General features: G+C 41.6%; 1 protein-coding gene across 1 annotated transcript in view; it reads right to left on the minus strand.

Moving 5' to 3' along the window:
* LOC120795795 (protein kinase C-binding protein NELL1-like) overlaps positions 1-12,075 on the minus strand; it is a 240,812-nt gene that overhangs the window by 186,318 nt on the left and 42,419 nt on the right. Inside the window, exon 4 of the mRNA XM_040137971.1 lies at positions 8,977-9,147. Coding sequence (XP_039993905.1) covers positions 8,977-9,147 — 171 coding nt within the window. The remainder of the gene's footprint in view (positions 1-8,976; positions 9,148-12,075) is intronic.

Here is a 12,075-nt window from a genome sequence, read left to right on the forward strand (position 1 = left end):
GTGAAAATGTGTGAGTGGAAGAGAAATGACCTGCAGTAACTGAAGGTGCTCCCATGAAATGCATCTGAAAGTGACGGGTGGAGGAGGCAGAAGGCTGAAGGAGTCATTGACTCTGCATCAGGGAACACATTGCAGCCAATGTTGCATTCAGATGTGTGGAGTGAGAACTCATCTGAATGCAACAACATTTTGTATTTCAATGTGTGTCATTATTCCTCAGTGTCTCCGCAGGTCAGTGATATGCACCTGAAATACCGCTGAAGCAAAACAGGAAATTCATATCGCATATAGACAGGTGAGTCATAACGTTTCTCCCACAGAGGCGCAGGCAGAGAGAAGCGCAGTTTTTGGTCTGGATGTCAGTGACTTTGACTGTCGGTCAGAATTTATTTGTGGACAAATGGAAAAAAAACAAAGCCCAGGTATTGTGACCCCAGAGCACGGTCACACCAGGATGTGCAAAAGCGAAACTCGAATCCCTGTGATCGACGTATTTGCTTGGGGTAATGAAGTAGCTCCGTGCCGAGCTTTTGCAAGAAATCATCTCTAAATATTCAAGAATCTCACTAGCAACTAAGATACTTTTTGCATAAATGAAAGAACCTCAAGTTCAGCTACTCTACTGATGTTTTGAACTAGAGAGCTCACTGTTGTTTTTCATGGAGTTTTATCAGTGCAATGAACATTCCCACTGGCCAGGAGATATTTTTTATGTTTGCCTCTAAAAACTGTTATTCAAGACCTAATTTAATAATTAGATGTTACGGTCTGTGGAGCTTTTAAGTTTACTGTATCATCCGAACCTGACTTGTTAATTAATACCGCTGTCGCCTCACATCAAGATGGATTCATACTTTTTTTTTTTTTTCGGGTTTGCATGTTCATACATGAATCCTCCTTTGACTGGTGACCTTTACAAGGTGTTTCTATATCTTCCATCCCAGTGCTTACAGTTGGAGTGAAGAAACCAAGAGACTGCTGTACTTTATAAGATTTAAATAAAGTGAGCTCAGCTTTGCCAGACTTATGATAACATAAATTTGGGGACATTTGTCATCATGATACAACCATGTAACGGATCGCGATCATTTATTAGGGTGACAGCAAATAGAGATGTTGTGCCCATGAATAAGCTGAGCTGATGAGCTTTGAGGCAAACCACATTAATCAATGAGCAGAAGAAGCATAATTACCAACACAGACTGAATACTGCCAGATAAGATGAGAAGCCGGAGCCGTCCAGGAGACCAGACGCGTCTCTGTCAAATTAGGAAACTATTGATGAGGTTAAGCAGCATCAACACTGGCTCCTCCCTGAGCAATGTGGATTCCCGAGTTTAACAATCACTTTCACGTTACTACTGAGCAACTACGAGGCGGTGATCAGAGTGGAAAACAGAGGCAGTGATCCATGGACTCACTTCCTGTCGTCTTGAGTGTCATCCTTCAACCTTGGTTCAACCGCAGCTGTTTCAAAGTCCTTGAGGGCGAGTCCATGTTCAGTCACAAGTCTTCATAAACAAATTGCAAGTCACCTGCAAGTCTTTCAGGCCTCTACTAACTAGTGCTTCGTACATAGACCATGTCTTTTCAATACATAGATCTGAATGTTTTTACTGTCTTTAGAGAGTGAGGTCTCAACAAACTCAAATATATCTCTTTTGTTGGTTTTTTTAAGTCTACAGCTCTGAGACAAACATTTCATGCTTGAGTCTAGATTACCTTTTTTTTTTTTTTTTTCGGGTTTGCATGTTCATACATGAATCCTCCTTTGACTGGTGACCTTTACAAGGTGTTTCTATATCTTCCATCCCAGTGCTTAAAGTTGGAGTGAAGAAACCAAGAGACTGCTGTACTTTATAAGATTTAAATAAAGTGAGCTCAGCTTTGCCAGACTTATGATAACATAAATTTGGGGACATTTGTCATCATGATACAACCATGTAACGGATCGCGATCATTTATTAGGGTGACAGCAAATAGAGATGTTGTGCCCATGAATAAGCTGAGCTGATGAGCTTTGAGGCAAACCACATTAATCAATGAGCAGAAGAAGCATAATTACCAACACAGACTGAATACTGCCAGATAAGATGAGAAGCCGGAGCCGTCCAGGAGACCAGACGCGTCTCTGTCAAATTAGGAAACTATTGATGAGGTTAAGCAGCATCAACACTGGCTCCTCCCTGAGCAATGTGGATTCCCGAGTTTAACAATCACTTTCACGTTACTACTGAGCAACTACGAGGCGGTGATCAGAGTGGAAAACAGAGGCAGTGATCCATGGACTCACTTCCTGTCGTCTTGAGTGTCATCCTTCAACCTTGGTTCAACCGCAGCTGTTTCAAAGTCCTTGAGGGCGAGTCCAAGTTCAGTCACAAGTCTTCATAAACAAATTGCAAGTCACCTGTAAGTCTTTCAGGCCTCTACTAACTAGTGCTTCGTACATAGACCATGTCTTTTCAATACATAGATCTGAATGTTTTTACTGTCTTTAGAGAGTGAGGTCTCAACAAACTCAAATATATCTCTTTTGTTGGTTTTTTTAAGTCTACAGCTCTGAGACAAACATTTCATGCTTGAGTCTAGATTTTTTTTTTTTTTTTTTTTTTACTCATTACTTTGGGACAGCAGCCCACAAAAGTGGAAAATTATGCACATGATGGAAGGGAGGTGCCAGAGGATTTATTTGGTCGTTAAGAGGACATGGTGGAGGCTTGTGTTGCGAGTCGTCATGCACAGGACCAGCAAGATGAACAGCAGAGAATCCATCTAGCTGAACTGATGGGACAACGGTCTGATCTACAACAATAGGACTCAGGATGAAAAATCTTTGGATTTTTACTCCAGCCCCAGTACATCTCCAACGTCGGAACGATAACTGATGCAGTAGTGTATAAACTGATTTCCTAAGTAAGGCTGCAACTATTATTCATTATCAATTTATCTAACCATTACCAATCTGATTACCTAATTGTCTGGTTTGTAAACATACCAGAAAAAAAAAAAGGCAAGTGAGTTCCCAGAGCTCAAGGTGTTGTACCTAATTGCTGATGTACATTCTGAATTACATTTTGTCCATAAAGTGATCAAAGAAAGTGGAAATTTGAGCAGCTACGATTCAGTGACAGCTGAGGAAACTATTTGCTGATGGAGAACATGTTATGTGGTTGAAAGTTCCTAACAGCTACTGAATTGACCTTTAATTGAAACTGTTTTGTCACCTAAATATTTATTGTCTGAACATTGTTATTCCGAAGCCTCGTCTCCTAGATATTATGTTTCTATACAACTAAACTGCAACACCTAATACATTTTTTAGAACGTGTAATTCCGACCGGATTAAATTTTCGATAAACGTTATGAGGATATGTTGTTAATTCGCTTTTGGCAAGTCGAAAGTACGTTGATACTGAGTGTATCTGCAAAATGTTCACATACTTCGTATTCGTTTTCTGCCAAAATATCCAACCTCTTAGCAACTCCGCTGCTGTTAATAAATGTAAGGCTTCATTAATTCATTAATTACAGTACGCTGCCTCTGAACATAATCAAAAACGTGTTTGCTATTGCAGCTTAGTTCTGTAGAAAGGTAATTTTCTAGGAGACTGGGTTGAAGATAGCCTGGGATTCTGCCTTTTTGCTATTATCATCTTTGTTGTGAGCTTTTGGTTCTTTTACAAATTTTGTGAATCATTTTAAAATGGTTTGTTTCTGGATAGATACTTTAATGTACTATATTTAGCATTTTTAACTTTGTAATGCCATTACGTTGTTCTATGGTTATTATTAGCATTGGCATTCTTATTAGTAGCAATGTTGATGGTATTGGTAATCAATGAATTACCATATTATAATGTGGAGATAACATGTTGGTGCAGAGAGGAATACTTTTCCTCTTTACGAAGCTGCCATGTTAATTGACAAGCCGCATCCCATCTGAAGGCGACACTGCCTCTCTGTGCTCCCTCAGCCCTCTCGCCCACGTCTTTACCTCTCTGCTGTTTTTTCCCTGCATCGCTCTCTGACAGGGACAGATGTGGAAACAGACACGGGGGAAATTTCTGTGAACTCTCTCCAGTTTCTGATCCACCTTCAGATTAATCCCAAATCCTAACCCAAGGGTAGAAGTCCTTCACTTAGACACACTGACTCGCGCGCTGCGGTCAAACAAAATGACAGGTACGAATTTAAGCCGTTGCCCTGCAGAAAGCCGGGGATTTACTCCTTGTAACCAACAGCGTCGACAATACAGGCGGGTGCGGCGTGGATAGCAAAACAGACCAAGTCAGTCAAGTTGAGGATAATGTTGCTGTTTCTTGTTTGCATTCAGCAACAAATCTGAAATCCTGTTACTGTGACAGCAATAGTTTATCCGATTAAAAATAGTAATTAGTATTTTATATGGAATGTGTTGAATAATTGATTACTTTGCCTCCAAAACACAGTAGAAATGTTAAAAAAAAAAAAAAAAAACTGTTCATTTACAGTAATTCATGTGACCTATTTTTTTTTTTCTGTAAATTTTAAAAAGTATTCATGGAAAATACAAAGACAAAAAACTATAGACTCTGAAGACCTATCAGACTTTATAAATGAAGGGCTGTCTTTAAAGAATAAAGTCCTGATTAGCAATTCTATTTTACTGACAGGTGCAACTTGTAAAATATAGATGGGGGATAAAGGGAACATTCGATTCATTCAATAATGATGATGGTGATGAGCAACATGGGTCAAAGACATTTAAACCGTTAGTGACTTCATTCATTACTGTGTCTGGAATGACTCTTTCAAAGCTGTTAATAGCAGCAAAAGCAGGAGAATGAATTGTGACATTGGGGAGTGATGTATTCATTTCCCAGAATGCCCTTTGGTAACCTCCAAACTAGAGATGCATGTGGCTTGGGGACTGACGTGTGTGGGTAAAAGTTTTTCCAGTTGAGAAAAAGTGAGTTCACAGACCTCGATCATAGCTGTACCGAATCCTGGTCTGTGTTCTCGTTTGGTTTTGTAGGTTTCTTTGGAAAGATGTTTTCGATTGCTCAAACATTTTCTTCTACACATTGAAGCTGCCGGAAATACCAAACAAAATTGGCTTGAACGAGCCTGCAAGTCAAGACGGCCTGGCAGCTGAAACAGGCTAGCTCTTTGTCTTTGTTTTGAGTTGTTATGCTAAGCTAAGAGACGCCTGGCCCCAGCTTCGTATCGAGCAGGCAGATGTAGGAGCGGTATCGACCTTCTCGCGTGGCAAGAGGGCGAATAAGCATATTTCCCAAAAAGTCAAATTATTCCTTCAATATAATAATATTGACTAGTGGGGTATTGTCAGCCTGTCAGTCTTTACATTGTAACCACCTTGTTTACTTTGCATTTAAAAATGAGCCCAGAGGGCCCAACATCTTTCTGTGTGTTCCAGAGTTTGGGTGTGAGACAGGCATCAATAAAGCAAGAGCTGTGAAGGCCAAAGAAATTACGAGGTAAAAGTTCACCTGGAGACGTGGACATAAACTGCACTCGCTCCCATTTACGGATGCTTAAAACCATTTAATGGGTCCTGAAATCAGTAAATTGCTGTTTGGTGCACAAATCAATTGGTGCACAATCATTATTCTAAATTTCAAGGCTAATGGGTCCACAAATTTTCTATAATGGAAAAATCATTCCCAACACTTAAGAGGACTGAGATGATCATGTTAGCAGGGATATGAGTTTTTGTTTTTTTCTTTTCTGTTTTTCTTTTTTTTTTTTCCTTGAGCAAAGTTGACAAAAATCTAAATTTACTTGGTTCCTGTCAAAGTAGTGTGAAAGAAAAACTAAGGGAAAACCATTGGATTTCTATTTCAAATTTTTTGTGTCGGATGACTTCATCAGCAATGGTCCTCTACAAAAAACCTTTTTTATTTTTTTGACTAAAATACAGACAAGTCACACTGAAACCATCTGCATAATCAATATGCAAACCAATCTCTGTAACTTACTTAAATCCAGTTCTCATAAACTGTCCTCATTAGTGACCTCTGGTAATTCCGGACATATTCTGCTCACCGCACTGTTTATCAGCTGTACAAAAGCATCTAATTACAAGCTTCATCGCTGTAGAATTAACGATGAAAAACATGCACAAGTCTGAAAAAGTCGGTATCAGATGACAGCAATGGATTTTCATTTCAGCACTTTAGGCGGTCGAACCTAGAATATTTGAGAGACCTTTTGCATCAATTGCGCATAAGCTTCCCGGGTTCCTGTAAATACCCAGCACAGGTCACGCTGAGACGATGATGCAGAGGTCGTTGCCCTTGTCGAAAGCAGAAGAGCCGGGTGGACAGTGCCAGACACCGTAAACACTGTAGATAAACAGTCTGGCCGCTTTGTTGCTGCTCAGATGACAGGTATTGTGAGCTGCGATTGCTACTTTGAAGCCAATGTGAAAGCTGATTTGCGAACAGGTGGTGTCAGCTGGTGCTGCTGCAGTTCATGGTGAAACGCAGACGGGTAAACGCGTGATCAGAGCAGAGAGCGGCTACAGATGGAGTGGTTGACCTTTCCATCCGACACAGTACATCTCTTGCGAAGGGAACTCTGCAAATCCCGATGAAGTTCACACCCTCACCTGTCTCACTTTGATGCTCAAAGAAAAGCTTCACAGAGCAGCTCAGCATAAAACTCTTCAAGTCCTCTCTCTATGTCTTGTCAATTGGAAACAAGCAAATGAACTGCTGTGCAACACATTAAAAACGAGCATTTAACGATACCCAAAACTGATAGCATGCATTCGTGAATGACCTGGTTAAAACTAAAACTGCTGTTTTATGTCAATTTGAGCAACATTTCTCAGGTGTAACACACCTCTGAAGTGCTACTGTTGGTTGAAAACTGCATCTGAAAAGTCAAACGTTCTCCAACTAAGTACATCACACGTGGGTATCAGATACTAAATATTAAAAGACCGAACAGCAGGGCAGGGATAGTTTTTATTAGTATTATTTACAGATTTCCCCACACTTATATCAAAAAATAACATTTTTTATATGCATAGCGCTTTACCGGTGAGGAGTACAAAGTCTTTTACAGTGAAAGGTAAGATAAAGCGCAATAAGGACATATAGGGTCCTTTAAGAACATCAGGCTGGGCCATAAAGTATATCCCCGCAGGTAATGTTATTTTGTCTCACATTCATATTTTCCTCGGCCTATCACTATTAAGCCTGTACGTCCTTACTGTCCCCCACACTCATGCACCAAAAACTGCAAAGAAGACACCCAGGCTGTGGATTTTTATTCTGATGAAACACATCTGGGGAAAGTTTTAAGACTCACTGTTCTTTGTGGATGTTGTTTGTGAAGCTTTGGAGTTTTTGCTACGTACAGATTTAATGCTGTTGAGGTTTTGGGGATCGTTTATGCTCTTTGTCATCTGTTCTTCTCACATCACAGCAAACTGGTAAGTCAAGCTTTAATTTGTTTACCAGCTGCTGTTTTTTTTGTTTTGTTTTTTTTTAATAATTCTGAATGTTAAAGGCAGTGCTTTATTAGCGAGGAGAAGTTTAAAGACGGCAAGCCGACAAATTGGGGGAGTGTTTTACTGGTATTTATTAAAAAGGTGCTGATATTTTAGCATTATGATTGTGGTCAGCTGTGTTTTATCAGAGGGCACAAGTTCAAAAATGTAGTCTGGGAATGTGTGATGTTGGTTTAACTACTGTCTTGGTGCAAGCTGTGCTTCGTACGCTCGCTGCTGAACCCTGATCCACAGTGCTACTGTCGTGGATAAGGGCTGAGTGGCTGATATAGCAGTCTGATACGGTCCCCGTTATGTGCAGTACTGACAACAACATGAAGTGAGTAAAACAACACAAAACCAAAGAAAAACAAAGAAAAAAAAGCAACAATAATTCAGCGACAAAAAAAATGAAAATAATACATGCAGAAATGAAAGACAAAACTAAAATAGTAGCAATATGTCTGGAGGTAATATTGCAGGATGGTATTACGCAGGCAACAAGATACAGTATCGGTCCTACATGGGAGTGATTCAATAAATGTGTTTTAAGGCAGAATTTAAAAACAGAGTCAGTGCAAACTCCCCCTCAAATAGTATCAGCCTTCAGTTTCATTACACTCACAGTCACCATCAGATGATAAATGCATTAAACCACCCCCTTCAATGTAACTCACTCTCAATTAACTCAGCGCTCCCCTGAAGAACTGGATGTAGGCAAATGTATGTACCATTCCAGTTTTATCCCATTATGTTCTGATCTTTTCTCCCTAATAACTCTCTGATGCCCTCTTTTATCTTCACTACAGTCTCATCTGACAGACGGCCACCGCAGTGATAATTAATGGACAAACCACCGGCCTGACGGGAATAACAGGTGTCTGGGCAGAATCAGTACAACGGCACAAGGCAACGCAACGCAACGCCGCCCCGTACCGTAAAATTTTTAATGCACGAGAGGTGACAGAGCACTGCCTCTACGCAAATTTTCGCAGCTCGTTCACAGTGTGTCTGCCCACAAAAAAACTAGATTACGAAAAGGACAAGAGATGCCTTCCTGGCTCAGAAGGCAGAGTGAGGGTTGAGAAGGACTGTCGCAGCTGAGTCGCATGTTTATGGATTAGCTCTGACCGAGTGCTCCTTTAGAGAAGGATTTTTATTGCCCAATCGATGAGGCAATTATATCATTGTTACCTTCCACTTCATTATGGAACGGTGTAAGCCGAACGCACGTCCTCTAGGCTATATAAAAGATACAGCCTCTCTCTGACACTGTGTGTATTAATTTGTCTGTGGATGTTTTATTGTCATTTAAGAGGCTGTCATCCACACTGAGACGGTAGCAAACAAATATTTACCTTGATAAACAAAGACAGCTCACTAGATTTGTCACTTCAGAAGAGCACGGTAAAAATAGATCGGCACAGCCACTTGTGACGAATTTATCAAGGTGTTTCGTGTGTGTGTGTGTGTGTTACCTGTTACAGTCGACGTGAAGCAGTAGGTGGGAGGCGCTGATGGTGAGGGCGATCTTGTGCCACTGTCCATCGGCGAGGCGGTAAGGGAAGGACTCGGAGCGCGGCTTGCCTTTGAAGCGGTAGTGGTAGCGGATCTCCTCTCTCACCCCGCTGCTCTCCAGCTCAAAGTAACTGCAGAGGAAGAGAGGAGGTCAAGGGCAAGAAAACCCCTCGGTCTGCTGGACAAGGTCTCGGTTCAGGGTAAATAAATGTCTAAACTTATGGAAAACACTCGGGACTAAAACATTACGGGTACAAGGTCTTGTACAAAGCAGGTTAGTGAAATATTTTCTAGACCTTAGAGATTATGTATATATTGGCTAGATTGATGGTCAATTGTATCCATCTAAATTAAATCTGCAACATAATAAAGTGTGCAAAAAGTGAAAGGGGCCTGAATACTTTCTGAATATAAATTTTAAAGTATATTTTCATTCCAGAATGAATGGGAAAGTTTCTGAAGTGTCTTTTAGAACATCATTGATCTAGTGCTGAAACAATTAGTCGACTAATTGATTTCTCGAAAAGTAATCCCCCTATCTGAATAATCGATCAATGGTTTAAGCCATCTGTGAAGCAAATATGTTAAACGTTCACGGATTAAAAGATGTCTTGTATAAAAAAGAAACTGACACTATGACCTGAAGGCAGCACTAAATTAAAGTTCATAGAGCATCCAAGGTGGAATCATCCAGGAGAATTATCCTGTGGGGATCATGAATATTGATACAGAATTTTGTGTAAAGCTGGACCAAGTTTTTGGACACCATCCAAATACCCATCATCATCCTGGGGTTTCACTGCTGTTTGTGTTAACAAAAAATTAGTTATTAAACCATGAAAATGAAATGTCATTAAGTCTCACAGACAATCTCTCGGTAGCTGTGGTCTGGTAAAAACCACAATCAAATTGGCAGACTGCTACAATTTGCTTATCAGATATTCATTAAAAAGGCCACCATCACCCTAACCTCTGAATATACACACTGCTATTTCATTACCCGGGCTAATAAACATAATAACCTAATGTGTACATCTGAAGGACAGTGAGTTGATGCTTTGGCAAACAACTACTGAGGGGATTGCTCAGTGGAAGCTTTGTGTAATAAGATTCCTGTGAGTTTGTCCAAGCAATCGGAAAAAAGGAAGATATTTCCGTCTCAGTTTCACCCACTATCCTCACGTTTAAGGCGTTCGACCCGCAGCTCGTCTCGGCACCATGTGCGCTCCACTCTCCACCCTCATCGAACCAAGGGCCAGCCGGCCGCAGCCGCGGCCCGAGAGCCGCAGGCGACCAGTCATGACATTTCAGCTTCCCTGCAGCTGCAAATGACCCCAATACTGGAACCCCTGGGCCCTCACACACACACACACACACACACAAAATATACCGTACGTGGCAAACACGGCTCTCTAATACGCAACCTGAACCTAGCTAGAACTTCGCCTATCCCAATATATCCAGGCACAAAAAGTGCACACACACACACACACACACACACACACACACACACAAAAACACACACCGGGATCAAGCCCATTCAGTACTAAAGCTCAACAGCTCTCATGCATATTTATGCAAAGGGAGAGCGGATCCACTCCACAGAATATCAATCAAGGCTGTGGAGCAGCAGATTTATCCATTTTCCTGTTTGGAAAACGAATGAAACTGAGAAGAACTCAAAACCCCAAACACATCAGACCGTAGGATTAAATATCGAGACAAAATTTTCATAGTGACCAGGTGAACATTAGAACTGATGTCCTTACCTGCAGCTCAAAGACACGATATGCATATGAGATATAAGAGAAGGACACATCGTATTCACCAAAGTAATTGCTGAGATCTGTGAATGCAGCGACAATCGCCAAAAAAAAGAACATCAGTGGTCGGATGTTTGGTTTGCTTAAAACCTGTCTAAACAACAGTTTAGCCAGATTATCTAAACCCCTTAATTTCAAGGTAAAACCAAAGTGTTGTTCATGATCTCTCATTGCACAGGGAAGCCGTGTGCAAAGCGTTAGTAAGCACTGTACGGTCGGTCAAAGGTGAATGGAGGAGTTGGTCTGTAAACTGATGGATGTGTACAACATGAGGTTTAGGATCATTTTATTTTTCGCCTTGGTTCACTCTTCGGTATATTATGTGTTTGGCTAATATGGACGTTTGTTTCTTGACCTGTCAGACTTCGTTTTACCAACGCAGCAGCGTTCCCAGATCTCCGCAATTATGGTACCATGGCAACTACGGCGGTGTACTTGGCGATTGTCCCACCCTAACCTGCCTGAAAGCCACACCATTGCCGTGGTTACGCCACACTTTCGCGGCATAGCACATGTCACGGTATGATTCGTCAGCGGGGGGCGATCAGCTCACACGCAGCTTTTCGCAGGCACACCGACCACAGCACTGCGGCTTGGGACGAGATGTCACGTCACACTGCACTGTGATCGTACATTCCGCGTCACTGCAGATTTTAAATGTTCACTGAATGGCCAGAACCGCAGGTAACACGTTGACGATATGTCTATGGTGATTTCAATGTCTGCGTCGCCCAGCCAGTGCGGCCATGGCTGGGGCCAGTCCAGCTGTCTTTGTGCAGCATGTCATCAATCTGAAATTAAACGAATACATCACTCGGCGGGCTGCGCCGGGCACCGACCTGACAGCTCGTCTCAATCATGCTGCGGCAGGCAGAGCCGCTGATACTCATCAGCTGGAGAAGAATCATTTGCGTCGAGCAAGGAGTAAAAGGAGAATGAGAGCTCTCCAGCTTTGCCTCTTCCACTGATGGAAGCCTCCTCAGGGCTGTGAGAGGCCTGGAATCACTTAATGAGCAGAAACACCGTTATCCTGATGTGACTCATGAAATAATCATCAAAGGCATTAACTCCACTTCACGGCGAGCGTTTATTTTATGAAGCATTTAGTTGTAGCTATTGTATCCCTGCATTACAGCATATTTAATGAGGGGGAATAATCTATTGGCAGGCAGTCCGTTTGTAACGAATAGTGTAGCCTGACATCCACCAAACAATGACATATCTGTTTTGGTGCTT

The sequence above is a fragment of the Xiphias gladius genome, chromosome 1 (genome assembly GCF_016859285.1).
Source record: "Xiphias gladius isolate SHS-SW01 ecotype Sanya breed wild chromosome 1, ASM1685928v1, whole genome shotgun sequence".
In the NCBI taxonomy this organism is placed as follows: Eukaryota; Metazoa; Chordata; class Actinopteri; order Istiophoriformes; family Xiphiidae; genus Xiphias; species Xiphias gladius.